A 24377-nucleotide genomic window follows, 5' to 3' on the forward strand; every position below is an offset into this window, starting at 1 on the left:
GGGACAGCTTGAGAAGGACTGTCGGTATCAGGGGAAGCGGTGGAAAGGCGTAAAGAAATTTTCCTGACCCGTTTATCCACAGGGCATTCCCCAATGTTCCTGGATGGTAGTACCTGGAGGCGAAGTCTTGGCATTTTTTGTTTCCTGGGGTTGCGACTAGGTCTATAGAAGGGGTACCCCACATGGAGAAGATGGAGTGGACGTCGTTGTCGTGCAGAACCCACTCGTGGTTTTCCTCCATTGCTCGGCTGAGGGTATCCGCTTGGACATTCTGTATGCCCGGAAGGTGAGTTGCTACTATTATTAAGTACCTGGCTAGAAGCCAGTGCCAAATTGTTTGGGCCTCCGTAGACAGAGTCCTGGATCTGGTACCCCCTTGTTTGTTCAAGTAATACATGGTGGCCATGTTGTCTGTTTGGAGAAGCAGAGTTTTCGCAGTCAATGCGGGGAGGAAGGCCTTGAGCGCAAGATGGACTGCACGTAACTCTAGGAGATTGATGTGAGACAGTCTTTCCCTCTGCGACCAAGAGCCTTGAATCTGAAGGTGATCCATATGCGCTCCCCATCCGAGCAGCGATGCGTCCGTGACTATGGTCTGAGTGGGAGGATGTTGGTGGAATGGCATCCCTTTCAGGAGATTGTTCTGAGAACACCACCACTTGAGGGATTGAATGGCATGGGGAGAAAGAAGGATGCTGTTCTCCCAATCGTCTACTAGTTGATTCCATTGATTTTCTAGGCACTCCTGCAAAGGTCTCATATAGAGGCGAGCGTTGGGCGTGAGATAGATGCAAGACGCCATCGACCCCAGGAAAGAGTATATCGCTCTTGCAGTGGCCTGAGGGATTTTTGAGCAACTGGCACTTCTGGAGGATTGATAAACGTCATTCCTCCGAAGGAAACAGCTTTGCTTCAGTGGGGTCTTTGATGCCGCCTAAGTAGTGCAACCTCTGTACAGTCGTGGACTTGGAGAGATTGACCTGAAGACCCAGTCTCTGGAGTAGTTGGTAGGTCCAATTGAAGTGCTGTTGGGCCTCTAGGTATGTGGATGCTTTTATGAGCCAATCGTCTAGATAGGGATAGACGAAGATCCGATGTTTCCTTAAATGGGCTGCCACCACCGCCATGCATTTGGAAAACGTCCTTGGTGCTGACTTGAGGCCGAAGGGTAGCACTGTATATTGGTAATGGTTTTTTCCGACGAGAAATCTTAAGAACTTCCAATGCTTTTTGACCAAGGGAATGTGGAAGTAAGCGTCGCAGAGATCTATTGAACAGAGCCAATCACCTTGATGAAGTTGGGGATAGATTTGGTGTAAGGATAGCATTCTGAACTTTTCTCTGCAAATCCATTTGTTGGCTATTCTTAGATCGAGAATGGGTCGGAACTCGTGCTTGTCTTTCTTTGGTACCAGGAAGTACCTCGAGTAGATTCCCTTTCCTTGCTGGTTCATAGGAACAGGTTCTATTGCCTTCTTTTGTAATAGGGTTCTTACCTCTACTTTGAGAGCGTCGAGATAGTATTTCACCGGTTTGGGTGGAACAGAAGGCGGAGAGTTTATGAACCTGAGACAATAGCCATTCTGTACAATTCCCAGGCGTCTGATGTTATGCGTTGCCACTCTTCCAGATGATGCGAAATACTTCCCCCTACCGGAGTGGGTAACGGAGGAGTGGGAATTGAGGATTCAGGGTTTAGACGCCGATGTCTGACGACCTGTTTGGGCGGTTTGTGGTGTGGAGCGACCCCTTGTTTGTTTTCGCTAGGTCGAAAAGGGTCTCAGGTGTTGCTGGTGCTGGGATCTCAGAGGCATCCACTGCGGTGTTTGAAGCCTTTGAGCGAAGAATCTACAGTGGTAGGGATGGAATATTTTCTGTTGTTCTCTTGGCTTCTCGATGCCCACTGCCTTCAAAGTGTCTAATTGTGTCTTCATCCTAGACATCTCGTCGTCAGCATGAGAACCAAACAAAGTGGAACCTGAAAAAGGAAGGTTTTGTATCCTGTGTTGCGCCTCTGGCTTAAGTAAAGTAAGGCGTAGCCAGGAATGTCTTCTTAAGGATATGCCATGAGAATAACGATGTGCAGATAACACAGAGGAGTCTGCAGCCGCGCTTATCACTTGTTTGGAGACCATGGCACCTTCATTTCAAATCCCCAAGAAATCCTCCTTTTGTCTTTAGGAAGGTGTAGGAAGTTGGCTCTGTATGTACTATTTCAAAGTAAGAAAAAGCATGCACAGAGTCCAAGGGTTCCCCTTAGAGGTAAGATAGTGGCAAAAAGAGATAATTCTAATGCTCTATTTCGTGGTAGTGTGGTCGAGCAGTAGGCTTATCAGAGGGTAGTGTTAAGCATTTGTTGTACACACACAGGCCATAAATGAGGAACACACACTCAAAGACAATTCCAGGCCAATAGGTTTTTATATGGAAAAATATATTTTCTTAGTTTATTTTAAGAACCACAGGTTCAAGATTTACAATCAATACTTTAAATGAAAGGTACTTCACTCAGGTATCATAGGAACTTTGAATCAGCAAAATAGCATGTTCAGTTTTGGCAAAAATGGCAATAAGCTATTTTAAAACTAGACACAATGCAAATTTCAACAGTTCCTGGGGGAGGTAAGTATTGATTAGTTTTGCAGGTAAGTAAACCACCTACAGGGTTCAAAGTTGGGTCCAAGGTAGCCCACCGTTGGGGGTTCAGTGCAACCCCAAAGTTCCCACACCAGCAGCTCAGGGCCGTTCAGGTGCAGAGGTCAAAGTGGTGCCCAAAACGCATAGGCTTCAATGGAGAAGGGGGTGCCTCAGTTCCAGTCTGCCAGCAGGTAAGTACCCGTGACTTCGGAGGGCAGACCAGGGGGGTTTTGTAGGGCACCGGAGGGGACACAAGTCAGCACAAAAAGTACACCCTCAGCGGCACGGGGGCAGCCGGGTGCAGAGTGCAAACAGGCGTCAGGTATGCAATAGGTTTCAATGGGAGACCCAGGAGTTTCTTCAGCGAAGCAGGCAGACAGGGGGGGGGGGGGGGTGCTCCTCGGGGTAGCCACCACCTGGGCAAGGGAGAGGGCCACCATGGGGATCGCTTTTGCACTGGAGGTCGGATCCTTCAGGTCCTGGGGGCTGCGGGTGCAGTGTCTTTACCAGGCGTCGGGTTCTTCGAACCAGACATGTTGCTGGCCACATGGGGAGAGTGCCTTTGTCACTCTGTGGCCAGGAACAAAGCCTGTACTGGGTGGAGGTGCTTCTCACCTCCCCCTGCAGGAACTGTAACACCTGGAGGTGAGCCTCAAAGGCTCACCCCTTTTGTTACAGCGCCCCAAGGCATCCCAGCTAGTGGAGATGCCCGACCCTCAGGCCACTGCCCCCAATTTTGGCGGCAAGGCTGGAGGAGATAATGAGAAAAACAAGGAGGAGTCACCCACCAGTCAGGGCAGCCCCTAAGGTGTCCTGAGCTGAGGTGACCCCTGCCTTTAGAAATCCTTCATCTTGTGGATGGAGGATTCCCCCAATAGGATTAGGGATGTACCCCCCTCCCCACAGGGAGGAGGCACAAAGAGGGTGTAGCCACCCTCAAGGACAGTAGCCATTGGCTACTGCCCTCCCAGACTTAAACATACCCCTAAAATCAGTATTTAGGGGCTCCCCAGATCCCAGGAAATCAGATTCCTGCAACCTGAACAAAGAAGAAGGACTGCTGACCTACAAGCCTGCAGAGAAGGAGGAAGTCAACAATGGCCTGTCTCCAACTTCGAAAACCTGCAACCAGCGACGCATCCGACAGGGACCAGCAACCTTTGAAGCCTCAGAGGACTGCCCTGGACTAAAGGACCAAGAAACTCCCGTGAACAGCGGCCCTCTTCAAAACCCGCTACTTCTTTGCAACAAAGAGGCAACTTTCAAAGACTGCACGTTTCCTGCCGGAAGCGTGAGAATTCACACTCTGCACCCGATGCCCCCGGCTCGAGATTCAGAGAACCAACACCTCAGGGAGGGCTAGTGAGTAACCAGAGACGACCCTCCTGAGCCCCCACAGCGACGCCTGCAGAGAGAATCCAGAGTCTCCCCCTGACCGCGACTGCCTGTAACAAGGGACCCGACACCTGGAACCAACACTGCACCCGTAGCCCCCAGGACCTGAAGGAACCGAACTTCAGTGCAGGAGTGACCCCAAGGTGACCCTCTGCCTAGCCCAGGTGGTGGCTGTCCCGAGAAGCCCCCTGTGCCTGCCTGCACCGCTTGAGTGACCCCCAGGTCCCTCCATTGTTTCCTACCTGAAACCGGATGCCTGCTTTGCACACTGCACCCGGCCGCCCCTCTGCCGCTGAGGGTGTGTTTTGTGTGCCTACTTGTGCACCCCCCAGTGCTCTACAAATCCCCCCTGGTCTGCCACCCGAGGACGCAGGTACTTACCTGCTGGCAGACTGGAACCGCAGCACCCCTTTTCTCCATTGAAGCCTTTGTGTTTTGGGCACCTCTTTGACCTCGGCACCTGACCGGCCCTGATCTGCTGGTGTGGTAACTTTGGGGTTGCCTTGAACCCCCAACGGTGGGCTGCCTATGCCCCAAACTTGAGACTTGTAAGTGTTTTACTTACCTTCAAAACTAACCTTTACTTACCTCCCCCAGGAACTGTTGATTTTTGCACTGTGTCCTCTTTGAAAATAGCTTATTGCCATTTTTACAAAGACTGTATAATTGCTTTTATTCAAAGTTCCTAAAGTATCTAAGTGAAGTACCTTACATTTAAAGTGTTTACTGTAAATCTTGAACCTGTGGTTCTTAAAATAAACTAAGAAAAAATATTATTCTATATAAAAACCTAATGGCCTGGAGTAAGTCTTTGAGTGTGTGTTCCTCAATTATTGCCTGTGTGTGTACAACAAATGCTTAACACTACCCTCTGATAAGCCTACTGCTTGACCACACTAACACAAAGTAGAGCATTAGATTTATCTACTTTTGCCACTATCTTACCTTTAAAGGGAACCTTAACACTTAACACTAACACACTATTTCTTACTTTGAAATAGTATATACAGCACCAAATTCTTACAGTTTAACACATTGTATGATGAGGAGTTTTTCACCTTGGTAAAAAATAGCTGGCCTTCTGCATCAGGGGAATCACCTGCTACCAGCTAAAGTATACAAAAAACTCCTAATTCAATCTCAAGAGGCAATCAAAGCAATTATAGATTCTTGCCTTCACTCGAGCAAGATTTCAATGGACCCGAAAATAGCTGGGATCCTTTCACTGTTAAATGAATCAACAAAGACCAAGACTGGTTTAGACCCGTGTCCCAGCTCCCCTATGTGGCAAAAGAATTGGAGCAGGCAGTATTTAATCAGTTATCAGTTTTATCATGACCATAGATAATGCCATAGATGCCATCTTAGAGGACCTATGAGTCTACGCTGACCGTGATGTACTGCGGCTTTGACATTATCAGATGTGTCTGCTGCATGGAATAGCTTTGACCTCTGTTGTTACTTCAACGCCTGGTGGAGTGTACTATTGATGAGACAGCCTCACAGAGGTTTCATACTTTCTTCACTGACCAGACAGCATCAGCCGAAATAAGCTCCAGTCTTTCAGAGAGTCATTAACTGGGGATCCTGAACGTTTGGTGTCATCACCTCTTTTTATTAAATCTGTGCATAACCCCCTCTAGCCCATATGATTCAATAGATTGAACACTTTGGATTAACCTCTTTTATGTATGTGGGCGATACTCAACTCTTGTTTGCTATAGACGGTGATCCAGTTATCATGGCTGCAAGTTTATAAAATTGCCTGGCCTGTGTTCAAAAGTGGATGGTTCAAAATCGGATAACACTGGAAAAAAGACAGAAATGTATTTGCCTTTCCACCACAAAATGGTGTGGAAGTATGCATTCTGGTTTGCATCCTTGGGCCAGAACCCATAACTGTGCCCAATGTAAAAAACCTAGCCATAAACCTAGACTATGGCCACTACTATGGAGGAACAGACGAAAGATGTGACTAAGACCTGTTTATCACAATTACGAATCCTTATCACCAGCAACGTACAGGGGTATTTATCGTGGTGCTTCCGAACAAGCGGTTAAACAGACTTAAATTGGTGCAGAATGTCTTCTAGATTGGTTTTAGGTATCAGAAAATGTCACTCCATTTCCACAGGGTCAGCCAAACGTCCCTGTTCATCAGAGTATCAGTTTCAAAGCATTGTATCTTGCCCACAATTGACAACAGACCCAACCCACTGACCAGCAGGATCTCTTAACATTCCAAAATGGAGTTTGCGATCCAAGAAAGGGAGTGATTGTACCCAGTTTGGTAAAGTAGTACAGGGCGGAAGATCTTTAGACTGTGGAACAGACTTCCCCTTGAAGTTCCTCTGACAAGACCATTGTTGGAATTCAGGAAACTTTAAATGACCAAGTCTATTCCTCAAGGACTTTACTTCTTTTGTCAGCAGTAGCTTACATCGATATGCCAAGATATCCATGGGCGAATGTCTGTGCTCTATAAATGCAAATAAAGAAATAAATTCATAGTAATGTCATTTGGGTTTATAAAGCTGACTGAAAATGTGTAAGAGGAGCTGGTTTGACGAGTATCACCAGGTAAGAGGTTGTTGAGTGCCATCGGACTGGACGGGAGATCTGGTGTAGCAGGCATGTCAAGGATTTTTTATAGAGCTCTATGTAATCTCTTAGAGTTTCAAAACAAGTTATTATTTTGTTTCCTCAATGATTTGCAGCCGATTTTATGATCTCGGATTTTGGGGATATCTTGCTTTTTCACTATTCTGCCTCTAATGGGCAGCGCAGCTGGGATTGAGATCACCATTTAGGGAGGTGGTGGTGTAGGTTTTGGTCTTCTGGATTTTTTATTAAATGAGTGGCGACCTTCCTGAAGCCTGAGAGCCAGTGGATATGGTGTGGTGTACAAGGTCAGCTAAAGAATGTGTTCTCTTTCATCAGGTCGCCACCTGGGCTGTGCGCAGGTCTTTGATGGGATGGGACAGGAGTTTGCCCATGCCTGGCAACTTGGAGACATCCATTTTGATGATGATGAACATTTTGTGCCTCCTAACATCGAGCATGGTATCAGTCTTCTAAAGGTGAGTGGCTCCACCCTTTAAAATATTTTGTATCTGTTGCATGTGGAGAGTGGAAAGGCGGGGTGGCAGGGTCAAGATGAGATGAGTCACATGAATACAAGCATTCATATGTATACATACATTGCAAACCTCGCCGTAAGAACAGAGCGTTTTACTGATAAGCATTGGCAAAGTCAACAGATCTGGCTTTAACTGATAAGCATTGGCAAAGTCAACAGATCTGGCTTTAATGCGCTACATGCATGTGCAACTGCTTTTTCCACATTAGACAAAATGATTGGATTTGCCAATGCTTGCTTCTTTTGGTAATGATGAAAGAAAGTTCTGTGGACAGAAGACACCTGTATACAGTTTGCAGCCAAATGTCACATTTGTGTTTTTTAACCCAATGCAACATTCCTGAACATAAACAGTACCTGCACTGAAGGGTATTGTAATATAACTTGCAAATTCAATTAGAGAATCGTTGGTTGGCTAAACAGCTTATTGGTGGCAGAACTGCTGACAAACAGTAAAGACGGGGAGCACTGCTGCCCACCGGTGCATATATTCTCATGTTAAATGCAGATACATGCTCAGATCAAACTAGTGTAAGACAAATTCATATCTTGTCTGTTTCCTACTGCCCGACTGCTTCATATTTTGGTGAAACGTAACACAAATAAAGTGTTGTGCAGTTTCTCCGCCAACAAGAGTTTCCTGATTACACGTTGAGCGCTATTTGCTCAGACAGTCACACTGAGGAAAGTTTGCTTGGCTTCTGACCTTCTGCCTAACTTCCTCTGTGTGCGAGGGAAGCTTGCAGTGCTGCTGACTGTGTTGTACTTGTCATGTCCTCCCGATCCGAGCCCCCAAAGGAGGCCACAGAGAGACCAGTAAGGGTGTGAGTCTCGGTCCCCCATGCATGCAGGGACGTCCTTTCTCTACACTGTCCGGCTGACCAGTCCCCTCTTCCTACTCAGTGTGTGTGTGGTTCTAGTGCCCACGCCTACTGGCACCCATCATTACGACAGATTTGTAACACAGGCACGGCCCGTCCTTTAGGGCGGAGGGGCAACGCCCCCCAACCTTTTGCCCCTCATGAAGAGTGTCTGTCAGGCTGAACAAAGGTCAGCCTGACAGACACTCTTCATTTTCAGCTCAGACAGACAGGAGTGAGACATGCGAGATTTGTGCAGACTCCTGGCTGCCTGAGCTGAACTTTGCTGGGCTGAGGAGGTCACAGCTCCTATGAGCGTGACATTCTCGGCTCAGCAAAGGTGCCTCGAGGCCCTCCCTTGGGTGACAAGGAAAGCGTCACCCATTGACTTTGACCTGGGCGCTTCAGGTTTAAGCCCTGAAGTGCCCAGGGTGAGTGTCAATCAGTGACACTTCGTCACAGAGTGGGGTGGGGTCAGCAGTCTTACTGACCACAGCCCACTCTGTGATGAGGCTGGGACTGCTGCCTTCCCTCATTGGCTGACATAAAGTCAGCCAATGAGGGATGGCAGCTGTCCCAACCATCCTGGGACCTCGAGGATGAAGGTAAGTGTGTGTGTGTGTGTGTGTGTGTGTGATCTTTTTAAATGAAAGTTTGGTGCATGCGTGCATGGTTAAATGTTATGAGTGTTGTTAATGGATGGGCGTGCGTGCGTGTGTGAAAGAATGAGTGTGTGTGATCTTTTAAAATGAATGTTTGGTGTGTGCGTGCATGTTTGAATGTTATGAGTGTGTAGGCGGGCGTCGCACGCCTCGCCTACCGTTTCTCGACGATGGCGTTCACCAGACGCCTCCCCCAGCTTCCGCCCACGTCGTCAAGGAGACGCGTGGGGGCGGAGACGGCAATCGGCCCCGGACTTCCGGGTTGCCGAACATCTGAAAAAGGAAGACGCTGCGATCGAAGGCGGCGAACAGAAGACGGAGCAGGAGAGACGCCACGGATCGACATCGCGAGGAGAAAAGAAGACGAGGAAAAACCCCGACCGGGAGGAGACAGCCGCACCGGAACGACCGAGAGGAAACGAGACAGCCTGCTACGCCCCAGGAGGGTCGTGGCTATACAAGGTACGTGCCCTCTTCAAGGGCAGTCACAAGAAGGAGGGAGAAGGGGAGGCAGAGAGAGGGGGGGGAGAGGTAAAAGGGGGGAAGACAGGGACTGGGGAACTACCAGGACACCCACCCACTCGACCTGTAACCTAAATAGAGCTGAGAACAGCCTACCCTCACAAACTCCTACCTCCCCCACTAAAACACCACCCGTATTAATTGTTTTCTTGATTGTTCACTTCCTATTCCCCTCACACCTCCTCCTCTCCCCGCACTAAAAACCCCAAAATTAAGAGAAGGAAATACCGTCCCACTTACCTGCTGTGTCCTTTTTGTTCTTCCGAGGAAACCGCGATACCAAGAAGGGGACACCCAGAGCTCGCCACCTGAGAGAGAGTAAAGAAAACAATTAAAGACTTTACCGGCCCAAAAACCATGCAGAAGAGAAACAAAGGAAAGAAAAGAAGAGCTACCATTATAATACTTGTTCCACCTCTCCTATAACTCAAATAAATCACGTAAAACCCCTGTCAAGGGTTTTGAAATTGGCGTCCGTGTTCTCTGTAGCCCTAATCACACCCCCACAGAGTGTTAATGGATGTGCGTGCGTGTGAAAGAATGAGTGTGTGTGTGCGTCCCACCTGCCCCCTCCCTCCTAAAGCTGCCGGCCGCCACAGTTTTAACATGTGACATGTGAAGACCTAATACTCCAAATTGCGCTGCGCACCGGCAAACATTAGGAAAATGATGCCACAGGGCAGCAATGGATGTTGGTGACATGGCAATAGCTAAGCATCTTTTTAAAGTCAGGTGTACTTCCTACCGCTTTGTAAATGCACTGCAAGAGTAAGGAAAGAAGCAGAAGAGGAAACAACTTTGGAAACTTGAGAAGAAACTGAACAGTCTTTAGAATCCCTATGTCACCTACTCCTGCTATGCAAAGGATGACAAAAGTTTGGGCAGGAGTTCAAGTTCCAAACCCCTTTCATGCTCCAAAAGTCAGACAATCCCCAGTTGGATGAGCCCCAGTTGGATGAGCCCTTGTTGGATGAGCCCTTGTTGGATGAGCCCTTGTTGGACGAGCCCCAGTTGGACGAGCCCCAGTTGGGTATGGGTCACACACTCTCCAGCATGGCACCCTGCACATGCAAGGTAAGAAACAACACTCTTTGTGGGTTGCTGCAGTGACACCACAACAACAAATCAGCCTGCACTGTCTTACCTTTGTGTCCTCACCTATCTATGAGAATCAATCCATTTTCTTAGCTCCAACAGACCCTTCATCATAAGTCAGTTCCGTTAACTCAGGTATCAGATTTTCTCAGAACCAGGAGTCAGGCCTCCAAAACTTTCCTGATGACTTGGAGTGGGACGACGATCACTGTGTATGACTTCGCGAAGGAAATCAGGACCTTCATTGAGGCCAAGACCTGGTGCACTGCGGAGCTGATCAACGTTGGGCAACTAGGATCTCGAGAAACACTCCATCTGTGCCTTCAGGTGCATGGCGCAGCAGTCCTTGCATGTCTTGGAGTTGTGGTCTCGCTCAAGACACCAGTGACAAACCAAATATGGGTCAGTGAGTGGCATCTGCTGATAACAGATGCGCATGGCTTAAAATCTGCCTTTATGGTAGACATCCTGCACACCAGGACACAAAGGGGGTGATTCTCACCCTGGCGGGCGGCAGAGGCCGCCCGCCAGAGTTCCCCCCTCCAGAATACCGCACCGCGGTCATTAGACCGCTGCGGGTATTCTGGGTTTTACACTGGGCTGGCGGGCGACCGCCAAAAGGCCGCCCGCCAGCCCAGTGTAAAACAACCTTCCCACGAGGAATCAGCTATCATATCTCTATGGGATTACATTAAACTTACTTTTAACATTAACATTGTGACTGTACTCATACTACTGGGCTTAAAAGCAGTATTCAATAGGGTCTGTTCTCATACACAAGTACTCAGAATGCAAAAATCCGCATACACAACAGTTCTCTAAAATGATTTGACTTCTACCTCAAAGACAGAAAGGCAGCCTGGCATCACTGCCAACTTTCTACATCAGCACCTCGCACCCTGCACTGCAGCATTGTAAGGAAACAGGCCATTAGTTGGGAGGCCTGCACAAGTAATGGGCTTTCAATTACCCCCTCACTGGGAACCAAACACCCATTGTGGCACTTACTCATGGTCACGAAGCAAGTGGTGTGGGCTAGTAATTACCATTCACTGGTGTACAGTAATAACACTCAATAAATGCTTGTCTGGTCTATGCTTTTTCGTTAGAAAAAGAACAATGCATTTATTATACACACACTACTTAATACTATGCAGTCAGTTACAAATATACATAAGGCTGGCGGAAATAACTTTGATAACATTACATTTGGCTACTAACAGGATGTGACCCCTAAAACCACAGTAGCATCCTCCCTTTACAATAAGGTGCATAACCATATAGAGAGGTGTCACTTTAAGTCAAACAGACTTATAGGTCTTACCAATAATACCACACTTGGAGACCAGCATCACATGTCCTAATACAGCTCTCTGTCACTGATTTCTGTAACCACAACTGATCTGCAATCATTATAAATAAAAAAACATTGCAACCATGGGCACACATAATAATTAATAAATCATTGCAGTCTTTCAGGAATAATCATTACTGTCAGACATAACAGCACCTTTAAATAAAGCATTATAAAAACATAAAACATAGACCTGTGTCTTTTTCAAACTAACTTAGGCTACAACCTGCATTCACAGAACCTACCAACAATGCTTAACTTTTGGCTAGAAAGCCAGGAGAGGGTCAGCTTTTCTTGGACACTGCAAAGTCAGGGTCAGTCCCTTTTAAATTCCTAGGGGGAGCTGCTGCACTCCTACAGCCCCCTCACTCCTTTTATGACTGGTGGTGCCTCTGCCAACCCGGGGCCACCACAACCTACAGAAATCTGCATCAGTCTTAAGCCCCACATGGCATTAAGGGGTGCCCCCTCAAGGGAGTGTGAATGTTAATCTCCAGCCACATTCCTTTATGCTGCCTTGTGTCTTCCTTTTTGTTTTTTTCTATATCGGGAGCGCTTGGTCCCACCCGAGCACCCCGCACGGTCACTTTTGCTGCAGCAGCTCGGGGAGCCCATCCCAGACTACCCTGGCCAGCTCCCATCTGGCCAGCATTCTACCCTGCAGGGGTCAGCAGCGTGCTTCTCCCCTGCCAGCTCCATGTGGGCAGGGTGTATCTTTGTGGTAGCCACCTTGCTCCCCTCAGAGAAGGAAAAGGGTCCAACACAGTTAGGGGAGCACAGCAATGCTCTCCCTGCTCCTACTTCTCCTCAGGGCCTAGAGATGGGGTCCCAGGCTCCTGTGCTTCTCCTGTTGGAAAGGGGCGGTGTGTGCGAGGGTGCTCGCCCTCTTTTTGTGCAGATCGAAACATGTACTTTAAATACTTACAATAACCTGTGTGTTACTGGAGCTTCCCACTGTAGGAAGCTGGCCTATTGTGTGGTGGGTACCTGAGATACTTACACCCTATACCAGGTCCAGGTATCCCCTACTAGCGTTTTGTAGGCAGTGTCTAGAAGCCATGCTCTCTAGAGATAGCTGTGGTTGAGCAGCCAAAGCTTATCCAGGAGACATGCAAAGCTCATGCTATACTACTGTAGTCACACAGCACTTACACACATGAAAGAAAACACTCAGTGTTACAAAAAAAGGTACTTTATTTTAGTGACACAAATACCAAAAAGTACTAGAGAGGCAACCCTCCAATAGGAGGTAACACACTAGATACACACACTAGTAATCAGCAATAGGCATAGAAAGTGATAGAAAACAGTGCAAATGCAGATAGAAAATAGTGACCCTAGGGGAATCCCAAACCATATACTAAAAAAAATGGATTGCGAACACAGGCCCCCCCACCTAGGTAAGTGGAATGTGTAGAGGGGAGCTGAGGGTACTAGGAAACCCCAAAGGTAAGAACTACAGTGCCCCTTAGCGACCAGGAGAAAAGGAGAAAATTATTAGTTTTTCCCCAAACCACCCAAAAGGAAGAAAATGAAGAAAATGCAACACCCAGACAAGACTGCAAGAAACCAGCGGTGGATTCCTGAAGAGGGAGATCTGTGAAAGAATGGGACCAAGTCCAGAAGTCACAGAAGAGTCCAGGCGGAGTAGGAGCTACTACTCACCCAGCTGTGGATGCAGGAGGTGGTCGACGGTAGGTCGAAGACGGTCAGGAATGCATCCCCGGTGAAGGTGAAGAGTTCCTGGAGGATGCAGTCGACATCCCACACCAGATGGATGATTGCAGACGGTCAGTGGTGTGGAAAAGCCACCAACAAGTCTTGGCAAAGGCAGAAGCTGCGGTGAAGCAAAAGTGGAGCTCCAGGGACCAGCAAGGTCCAGGAGGACTCAAGCCATGGGGGGGACTACTCTGGTGACCCTCAGCAAGGCAGTCCAAAGAAAAAGAGGCAGCCCCCACTGGACAAGGAGCCAGGAGTCACAGAGGAGCCCACGCAGCACAGCTGAAGAAGGGTCCCACACCGCAGGAGAAGCATGCAGAGGGTTGTGCGTCACAGCAAGGAGCACTGAGGGCTGGGGCTACACAGAGCCTGAAGATCCCTTGGAGGAGATGCCAACAGGCTTTGGTAGCTGCAAGAGACGCGGTGCACGGGGATACTGTCCTGCGTGGGAAAGGGAAAGGCAAAGGCTTACCTCCACCAAAGTTGGACAGCTGGCAGAGAGGACCAAGAGGACTACTCCGGACCACCACATGTGATGCAGGATCCACGAAGCTCAGGATGAGAGGAGACCCACGCAGCCGGTAGTTGTTGCAGTTGGTGCCTGCGGATGCAGGGGAGTGACTCCTTCACTCCAAGGGAGATTCCTTCTTTCTTCTTGCGCAGACTGAAGACTTGCCACCCTCAGAGGATGCACAGCAGGGGAAATGTTGCAGAAGCTGGAAGGAGCCGTGGAAACAATGTTGCAAGCAGACTCTTCGTAGTGGATGCAGATTTTTGGTTCCTGGAGGGTCCAGTCGCAGTTCCAGTGGCTAGAAGTCGAAGAAGAGGTTTCAGAGGAGTTCTGCTGGAATCTTGCAGGCCGAATCTGAGGTGCCTGGTTAGAAGGCGACATCGACGCCGGTCTCGACGTCTGCATAGACGGAGAAAACACCTGAGGCTGCGGAACCTCAAACACTGAAGGAGGATGAACCGATGACACAGGTGAAGTCGGTGAAGCTGGAGAAGGTAACGGGATCGTCGGCTGGGGAGAGACAGTGGGACTGACTTCCCAAGTCTTCCGACGTCGAGTTGATGGTGACCTCGATCGAGACCTCTCCCTGCTCGACCGGCGCCGAGATTCTCGACGACGCCGGGAGTCCCGATAACGCCGATGAGACTTCGGTGACGACGATTTTCGGTGACGTCTCTTCTCCTTCTTTTTCGATTTCGCAAGAAAAGGTTTGGCCTCACTTTCTTTCAGGGCCTTATGATTCATATGTTGACAAGAATCACACATCATGGTCGGAACTAAGACACCACAAGCAGTCAGAATGTGGGTCTGTTACCAACATTTTGCCACCACACTCACGGCAGGGCTTAAATCCTGACTTTCTTTGCTACATTGTAATGTCTCAAAGTAAAAATAGCCAAAAACACACTGTAACTGTTAATACAGCAACAGTAGCTCCCTCGAAGATAACCGTTTCGAATGGCACGGAAAAAAGGGAACTGACGTTGGCACGTCGGCGAGGACCTCTTATTGCCTGTATGACGTCAGACGGCGTCGCGTGGGCAATTGTGACGTCCTCGTCGACGTGCAGAAGCTATGAAGAAGATTTCCGTTGAATGCTGGTGCAATGGGAGTATTCATTAGGTGAGGAATCCACAGGTAGTTGTATCCATCAGAAAAAACCTAATTTCTCTTTTTCCATTCTGAGAGGGAGGTTTTGGGACCAGCACTACTGGGCTAGCCGAGGGGCTTTCAGAGTGCTCAATGTCTCCAGGGTCCGGCGTCTTTTACACTTCTGCTTTGAGGTAGCCTCTAACACGGTCAGGGTGCCTACAGATTTAGCTTTTTATGGGCAAACTGTCCCCTGTGTCAATGGTGTGTTCACACCATTTTGTCTGACCAGGTGTTAGAGAGAACAGTTCTGAGAACTGCCCTAGGAGATTCCTGCAGTCTTCTTTCTGAGATTCAGAAAGACAGTCTGCAAGGACTACCCCATCAACTCAGCCATCAGCTGCAGTGTTGTAGAAGAGGTCAGGGAGAAGGTCACTCTCTTCTTCCTGTCCCTCATAAGTGGCCATGAGCAGGGCCATGTCAGCCCTGTCATAGTAGGGCTTTATGCTGTTCACATGAAGCACCCTGAGGGGGCTTCTGGGAGTGTCTAGGTCCACCAAGTAGGTGACCTCACCCTTCTTTTCCACTACTGTGTGCTGGCCATTCCACTTTTCTTGGAGTACACTGGGAGCCACAGGCTCCAGGACCCACACCTTCTGCCCTCTCTGGTAAACAGTCAGAGCTGCCTTCTGGTCATGCCACTGTTTCGGCAGTTCCTGGCTGGCCTGAAGGTTTTTAGTGGCCTTTTTCATGCAATCGGGCATCCTGGATCTAAAGACCAAGTGTAGGAGGCTGGACTGGCTTGTAGTGAGTACCTAGGGGTACTTGCACCTTGCACCAGGCCCAGTTATCCCTTATTAGTGTATAGGGTGTCTAGCAGCATAGGCTGATAGATAATGGTAGCTTAGCAGAGCAGCTTAGGCTGAACTAGGAGACGAGTGAAGCTCCTACAGTACCACTAGTGTCATTTGCACAATATCATAAGAAAACACAATACACAGATATACTAAAAATAAAGGTACTTTATTTTTATGACAATATGCCAAAGTATCTCAGAGTGTACTCTCAGTATGAGGATAGCAAATATACACAAGATATATGTACACAATACCAAAATATGCAGTAATAGTATTAGAAAACAGTGCAAACAATGTATAGTTACAATAGGATGCAATGGGGACACATAGGGATAGGGGCAACACAAACCATATACTCCAAAAGTGGAATGCGAACCACGAATGGACCCCAAACCTATGTGACCTTGTAGAGGGTCGCTGGGACTATTAGAAAGTAGTAAGGGTTAGAAAAATAGCCCACCCCAAGACCCTGAAAAGTGAGTGCAAAGTGCACTAAAGTTCCCCAAAGGACATAGAAGTTGTGATAGGGGAATTCTGCAGGAAAGACACAAACCAGCAATGCAACAACGATGGATTTCCAGTCGAGGGTACCTGTGGAACAAGGGGACCAAGGCCCTCATTCGGACCTTGGCGGGCGGCGGAGGCCGCCCGCCAAAGTCCCGCCGTCAAAATACCGTACCGCGGTCGCAAGACCGCGGCGGGTATTTTGACTTTTCCCCTGGGCTGACGGGCGGCCGCCCGCCAGCCCAGGGGAAAACGACCTTCCCACCATGAAGCCGGCTCGTAATCGAGCCGGCGGAGTGGGAAGGTGCGACGGGTGCTACAGCACCCGTCGCGTATTTCACTGTCTGCTATGCAGACAGTGAAATACTAGCGGGGCCCTCTTATGGGGGCCCCTGCAGTGCCCATGCCATTGGCATGGGAACTGCAGGGGCCCCCAGGGGCCCCGCGACCCCCCCTACCGCCATCCGGTTCCCGGCGGGAGAACCGCCGGGAACTGGATGGCGGTAGGGGGGGTCGGAATCCCCTCGGCGGCGCAGCTAGCTGCGCCGCCTTGGAGGATTCCAATGGGCGGCGGTACACTGGCGGGAGACCGCCAGTGTTGCCGGTCCGACCGCGGCTTTACCGCCGCGGTCGGAATGCCCATTGGAGCACCGCCGGCTTGTCGGCGGTGCTCCCGCGTGCCGCGGCCCTGGCGGTTCTATACCGCCAGGGTCGTAATGAGGGCCCAAGTCCAAAAGTCACAAGCAAGTTGGAGATGGGCAGATGCCCAGGAAATGCCAGCTGTGGGTGCAAAGAAGCTGCTACTGTACAGTAGAAGCTGAGGTTTCTGCAGGAACGACAAGGGCTAGAGACTTCCCCTTTGAAGGATGGATCCACCACGCCGTGGAGAGTCGTGCAGAAGTGTTTTCCCGCCGAAAGACCGCCAACAAGCCTTGCTAGCTGCAAATCGTGCGGTAAGGGTTTTTGGATGCTGCTGTGGCCCAGGAGGGACCAGGATGTCGCCAATTGCGTCTGGGGACAGAGGGGGTGTCGAGCAAGACAAGGAGCCCTCTCAGCAGCAGGCAGCACCCGCAGAAGTGGCAGAACAGGCACTACGAAGATGCGTGAAACGGTGCTCACCCGAAGTCGTACAAAGGAGTTCCACGTCGCCGGAGGACAACTTAGAAAGTCGTGCAATGCAGGTTAGAGTGCCGTGGACCCAGGCTTGGCTGTGCACAAAGGATTTCCGCCGGAAGTGCACAGAGGCCGGAGTAGCTGCAAAAGTCGCGGTTCCCAGCAATGCAGTCTGGCGTGGGGAGGCAAGGACTTACCTCCACCAAACTTGGACTGAAGAGTCACTGGACTGTGGGAGTCACTTGGACAGAGTTGCTGGATTCAAGGGACCTCGCTCGTCGTGCTGAGAGGAGACCCAGGGTACCGGTTATGCAGTTCTTTGGTGCCTGCGGTTGCAGGGGGACGATTCCGTCGACCCACGGGAGATTTCTTCGGAGCTTCTAGTGCAGAGAGGAGGCAGACTACCCCCACAGCATGCACCACCAGGAAAACAGTCGAGAAGGCGGCAGGATCAGCGTTACAGAGTTGCAGTAGTCGTCTTCGCTACTTAGTTGCAGTTTTGCAGGCTCCCAGCGCGGTCAGCAGTCGATTCCTTGGCAGAAGGTAAAGAGAGAGATGCAGAGGAACTCGGATGAGCTCTTGCATTCGTTATCTAAGGAATCCCCAAAGACAGAGACCCTAAATAGCCAGAAAAGAGGGTTTGGCTACCTAGGAGAGAGGATAGGCTAGCAACACCTGAAGGAGCCTATCAGAAGGAGTCTCTGACGTCACCTGCTGGCACTGGCCACTCAGAGCAGTCCAGTGTGCCAGCAGCACCTCTGTTTCCAAGATGGCAGAGGTCTGGAGCACACTGGAGGAGCTCTGGGCACCTCCCAGGGGAGGTGCAGGTCAGGGGGGTGGTCACTCCCCTTTCCTTTGTCCAGTTTCGCGCCAGAGCAGGGCTGAGGGGTCCCTGAACCGGTGTAGACTGGCTTATGCAGAAATGGGCACCATGTGTGCCCATGAAAGCATTTCCAGAGGCTGGGGGAGGCTACTCCTCCCCTGCCTTCAAACCATTTTCCAAAGGGAGAGGGTGCAACACCCTCTCTCAGAGGAAGTCCTTTGTTCTGCCATCCTGGGCCAGGCCTGGCTGGACCCCAGGAGGGCAGAAGCCTGTCTGAGGGGTTGGCAGCAGCAGCAGCAGCTGCAGTGAAACCCCGGGAAAGGCAGTTTGGCAGTACCAGGGTCTGTGCTACAGACCACTGGGATCATGGGATTGTGCCAACTATGCCAGGATGGTATAGAGGGGGCAATTCCATGATCATAGACATGTTACATGGCCATATTCGGAGTTACCATTGTGAAGCTACATATAGGTAGTGACCTATATGTAGTGCACGCGTGTAATGGTGTCCCCACACTCACAAAGTCCGGAGAATTGGCCCTGAACAATGTGGGGGCACCTTGGCTAGTGTCAGGGTGCCCACACACTAAGTAACTTTTTACCTAACCTTTACCAGGTAAAGGTTAGACATATAGGTGACTTATAAGTTACTTAAGTGCAGTGTAAAATGGCTGTGAAATAACGTGGACGTTATTGCACTCAGGCTGCAGTGGCAGGCCTGTGTAAGAATTGTCAGAGCTCCCTATGGGTGGCAAAAGAAATGATGCAGCCCATAGGGATCTCCTGGAACCCCAATACCCTGGGTACCTCAGTACCATATACTAGGGAATTATAAGGGTGTTCCAGTAAGCCAATGTAAATTGGTAAAATTGGTCACTAGCCTGTTAGTGACAATTTGAAAGAAATGAGAGAGCATAACCACTGAGGTTCTGATTAGCAGAGCCTCAGTGAGACAGTTAGTCATAACACAGGTAACAAATTCATGCACACTTATGAGCACTGGGGCCCTGACTAGCAGGGTCCCAGTGACACATACAACTAAAATAACATATATACAGTGAAAAATGGGGGTAACATGCCAGGCAAGATGGTACTTTCCTACACCAAGTACAAAGTCTACTATGTCCTGTTTAGGGGGCTTGAGAGGTTGTTCCTAGCCCTCTCTTACAAGAGCCAGAGGACCCCTAAGAGGGTGCCCAAACAGAGGTTCAAAGGGGCTGTATCCCACTCCCTTCTAGAGAACCTCCTTGTAGGCAAAAGAGGCATAGCAGTAGGACATCCCATTTACTCCTGTGTTTTTCAGAGAGTCCCATGATCATGCCTTTGAGAATTGTATTAAACCTCTCTACCAAACCACTGGTTTGGGGGTGGTGAACTTGTAAGTAACATCACATTCCTTCCACATTGCCTTTATGTATGCAGACAAAGTTTGTACCTTTGTCTGACACCACCTCTTTAGGAAAGCCCACCCCTGAGAAAATTTCCAGGAGGGCTTTTGCCACTGCAGCAGCTGTAGTGACCCTTAGATGAATAGCGTCTGGGTACCTGGTGGCATGGCCCACCACCACCAGAATAAATCTGTTCCCAGAGGTTGTGGGTGGGTCTAGGGGGGCAAAACTATCCACTCCAACCCTCTCAAAGAGAACCCCAACCACTGGCAATGGAATTAAGGGGGCCTTGGGGGTGCCACCTGTCTTGTCACTGGCTTGACAGGTGACGCAGGAGCGACAAAATTCCTTAGTATCTTCTGACATGTGGGGCCAATGAAAGTGAGGGACAGGTCTGTCCCAAGTCTTGCATTGCCTCAAATGACCTGCCAGAGTAATATCATGTGCGAGGTTCAACAAAAAGTCTCTGTATTGTAGAGGTACTGCCAATCTCCTGGTGGCAACAGGCTTGGGTTCCCTCGGCTGTGAATACAAGAGGTTGTCTTCCCAGTACACCTTGTGGGTGCCACTGACATGCCCTGGTTCTTGAAGGACAGCTTGCTGCCTCAAGCCCTACGGTGTGGGACAAGTTTTCTGTGCCATACTGAATTCCTCCCTAGCAGGCCCCCTGCACTTATAAGCTCAGCTATATCAGCTCCTCAGGTGTAGGTTCTTCCAAGGGAGCAGATTCCTCCTCCTCAAAGGGGGAAACTTCACTGGAGGGTAGGGAAGGGGGCAACTTTTTGCCCTTTCTACCCTTGGCTTTTGGAAGTTCTTGGGCCATTGTTCCAGGCTCCAAATTTCCTTGATCTTTTTGCCTCTTAGCCTGTGCTCTGGTCAGGGCAAAGATATGCCCTGGGATGTCCAGCATTGCTGTATGGGCCTCTAACTCCATTTCAGCCCAAGCTGAAGTCTCCCAGTCGTACTCTATAAGTAGGTCTGTGGACAGAAAAACGTTCTTTGGACCAGTAAATTCCATCCTCCCAGCTGAAATCAACAATTGTCATGGGGTGGCACACAGTGTTGTTAAAAGCATCAGTCACTTGATACTGGTAACCAAGTAGGTGTTGCTCAGGGGACACCAGTTTTTCAGTCACAATAGTGACATGGCACCTGTGTCCCTGTAGGCCTCTGCCTGAACACCATTTATCAAGGGCTGCTGCCTGTAATTATCCATATAAAGAGGAGAGGCAGCAAGGGTGGCAAGATCAGTGCCCCCATCAGGGACTAAAACAGCCTCTGTTGTATCTCTGACTAAACCATCCCCACTACTCTTCCTAAAGTGAGCCCAGCTACACCCTTGGATTGGTTATTGGTACCAGACCCACCACTACTGCTGTTAATAGGGGCACTAGAAGAAGAAATGGGGGGGGTGGTAGTGGTGGGTGGCTTGGTGCCTCTCTAATGGCAGGGGCTGTCTCCAGGCCTACAGCCTTTGTTTTTACACATATAGCACCATGGCTTTTTAACATGGGAGAAAGAGAAAGAGGTTTTAGACCCAGAAGAGTTTTGTGGGCCTGATGAAGACTCTTTGTTTTTATCTTTGTCCCCACCCTTGTCCTGAGACTTACCTGCTTCCTTTTTCTTTTTGTCACCCCCGTATGAGCTTTTCTGCTCACCCTAGTTCTTACCCATTTGTCTGCCTTCTTTCCCATTTCTTGGGGAGAGGTCAGATCTGAGTCAACCAAGTATTGGTGCAACAAGTCAGACACATAGTTGTTCAAAATATGGTCTCTCAAGATCAGATTATACAAGCCCTCATAGTCAATGACTTTGCTGCCATGTAACCAGCCTTCCAAAGCTTTCACGGAACAGTCCACAAAGTCTACCCAATCTTGGGAGGACTCTTTCCTGGTCTCCCTGAACTTGATTCTATATTGCTCAGTGGTGAGACCAAATCTATCTAAGAGTGCAGATTTCAGAATAGCATAGTTGTCAGCATCTTCTTCACTCACCATGAGAAGTCTATCTCTCTCCTTGTCGGAGAAGGAGAGCCGCGGGCTCAGGTTGCCACAGCACGGCACCTTGTTTTCACCGCGGCCGACGCTCGGGCCGCGGGGGACGCCGCGGCTCGAGCGCGGGCCGTGGAGGCTCCCAGGAACTGGTTTAAGGGTCGCGGCACTCGCGGCTTCCCTTACTTCAGGTTCTGCCATAAAGGCAGACGCGGCAGGGCTTGAAGCCCCGAGGGGGTTTCAGGCCTGGCCGCATACAGCGCATTATGCGCTTTACATTTTATTTCTTGCATGTTGCATTACCTGCTCACCACTTACCGATATCCCCAGAACAAAACCGAACCCTTGCACATGGTGTACTTTATACTTGCCTGTTCCTTCCCAGCATGCTGACCACTTCCTCTCTGCCCAGCATGCATTGTTTTTTCTTTATTAGACGCACGTACCTGATTCACTATTGTTTTCTTTTCCCCAATCCAAGATGGTGGTATTTCTACTTCCTGTTTCCTACTTCCTGTCTAGGGGTATATAAGGGGAATTCAGCTGCTTGTCCATTGCGTTGCAACACTCCTTGGTGGTAGTCACGCTCTGATTGATTTCCTCCTGCGATTCCTGTGTGTTCCTGACCTGCCTTGTTTCCCAGTCTTCCTGATCTTCGGTCCTAACGCCCTGGTGTCCTCCTTTCGTTTCAGGGAGTTCCTGTGGAGGTTTTTTACCCTACTGGGGTTTTTCCGTTGGGACTCCTTCTGGAGGGCACGGACTGTAGTGGTTTGCTCATACCAAACAGCACCGTGGCTACCGGAAGGGGTCGCCCCTACCTCGGCCAGAGCAGAACCTGCCGGAACCGGGGCCGTTCCCCCACACCTCTCAGCTTCGACGGTAAGCCCATTGAAAACCGTGACAGATTGCAACGCCAAAAACTCCAGTTGCAGTCCGCTATTATGGATAATCCAGTGGCAAACACGGAACCTACGAGCCAGACCCTGCTGATGACGATACAACAACAGGCCCAAGAACTCCAGCAGTTACGCACTGAAAATACTGTCTATCGACAAGCCTTTGCATCCAGGACCACAGATGTCCCCGCAGTAGCTGCCACTACACCTCGTTTTTCCGGGGATCCTACCAAATTGAAAGAATTCCTGGATGCCTTGACGGTGTACTTTGCCTTTCGCCCCTCGCAATTTGTACAAGACAAGACCAAGGTGGGGTATTTGATTAGTGCCTTATCGGGGCCAGCCTTGGCTTGGGCTACACCTCTAGTAACCAGAAACGATCCCTGCCTGTCTAATTATTCCACCTTTATCACTACTTTTAAACAGATGTTTGAACGCCCTGGACTCGAGGCGTCAGCAGAAGAGGCTCTTTGCGAGGTCCAACAAGGGAGTCAAGATGTATTACAATACATCACCCGCTTCAGACAATTAGCAGCAGAAACAACCTGGGTGGAACGTACCTTGGTGACACTGTTCCGTAGAGGTCTCAGAGAGGACATTAAAGATGAACTAGTGCACTCTGCTAGAATAGAAAACCTTAAAGGATTAATGGACCAGGCTCTGACGATAGAATATCGGTTGAATGAAAGAAGAATGGAGAAAAAGAAGAGTCGTTTGCCATCTCACTCAGTACCGTCTCGCTCCTTCTCTCATCGCACCGAGGAAGTCCGTCCTGAACCTAAAGGGAATACAGAGGAAGAGCCAATGCAGATTGACACGGCTCGAGGACCTTTATCAGCCAGTGAAAGGGAACATAGACGAAGGAAGGGGCTTTGTCTATATTGTGGTGCAGCTGGTCACCTAATTCGCGCTTGCCCCATTCGTCCAACCAAGCCCTTGGGAAACGCCAACTCCCGTCCTCAGTAAGAAGGGTGAGGGCGGGATATCGTGATATACCTTCTATTTGCTCTTCCAGGGAGGAAGGAACTGCTCTTTTTCTTTTACCAGTTATCCTTCATTTAACAGATGGTCGGGAAGAAAGAACCTTGGCCTTATTGGACTGCGGAGCCAGTGGCCTCTATTTAGGTGAAGCCTGGGCTAAGGAACGACAGATAGCACAAATACCCAAAGAAGTACCAGAACAGGTACATACCGTGGATGGGTCAATCTTGGCCTCTGGACCTGTACAATATACCACCCCTACCTTCTGTTTACAGTTTGGAAAACACCAAGAAAATCTTTCGTTTGATTTAATTTCATCACCACACCACGTCATGATCCTGGGAATTCCATGGCTTACACGGCACAATCCTTACATCAACTGGGAAACAAAAACCATTTTGTTGTCCTCCCACTTTTGCCAACACCACTGCTATTCCGCCGGGGATTATTGGTCCCCAAAAGGTCTCTCTACAGCACCTTCTAAGGTGAGAGGATCCATTAATGTCCTACATGGAGTTCCCAGGCATTATCAGGATTATGCCGATGTATTCCAGAAGCCGGAAAGGCCTGAACTGCCACCCCACAGAGAATACGACTGTGCCATCCCTTTAGAACCAGATACAGTGGTTCCTTTTGGGCGGATGTACTCTCTCACATAACCAGAGAAACAGATTTTGAAGGAGTACCTAGATGAGAACCTACAAAGCGGGTTGATTACTCCCTCCTCTTCACCCGCCGGGGCTCCTCTTTTCTTTGTACCAAAGAAAACCAAAGATTTGCGTCCTTGTATTGATTTCAGAGGATTAAACAGGATCACTATTAAAGATCGGTATCCGTTACC

The 24377-nt window shown here is 49.4% G+C and overlaps 1 protein-coding gene across 1 annotated transcript in view; it reads left to right on the forward strand.

The window, feature by feature from the left end:
* Positions 1–24377, forward strand: part of LOC138255094 (matrix metalloproteinase-21-like) — a 457798-nt gene that overhangs the window by 261212 nt on the left and 172209 nt on the right. The window contains exon 4 of the mRNA XM_069205828.1: positions 6973–7112. Coding sequence (XP_069061929.1) covers positions 6973–7112 — 140 coding nt within the window. The remainder of the gene's footprint in view (positions 1–6972; positions 7113–24377) is intronic.

The sequence above is a fragment of the Pleurodeles waltl genome, chromosome 1_1 (assembly GCF_031143425.1).
Source record: "Pleurodeles waltl isolate 20211129_DDA chromosome 1_1, aPleWal1.hap1.20221129, whole genome shotgun sequence".
Taxonomy (NCBI): domain Eukaryota; kingdom Metazoa; phylum Chordata; class Amphibia; order Caudata; family Salamandridae; genus Pleurodeles; species Pleurodeles waltl.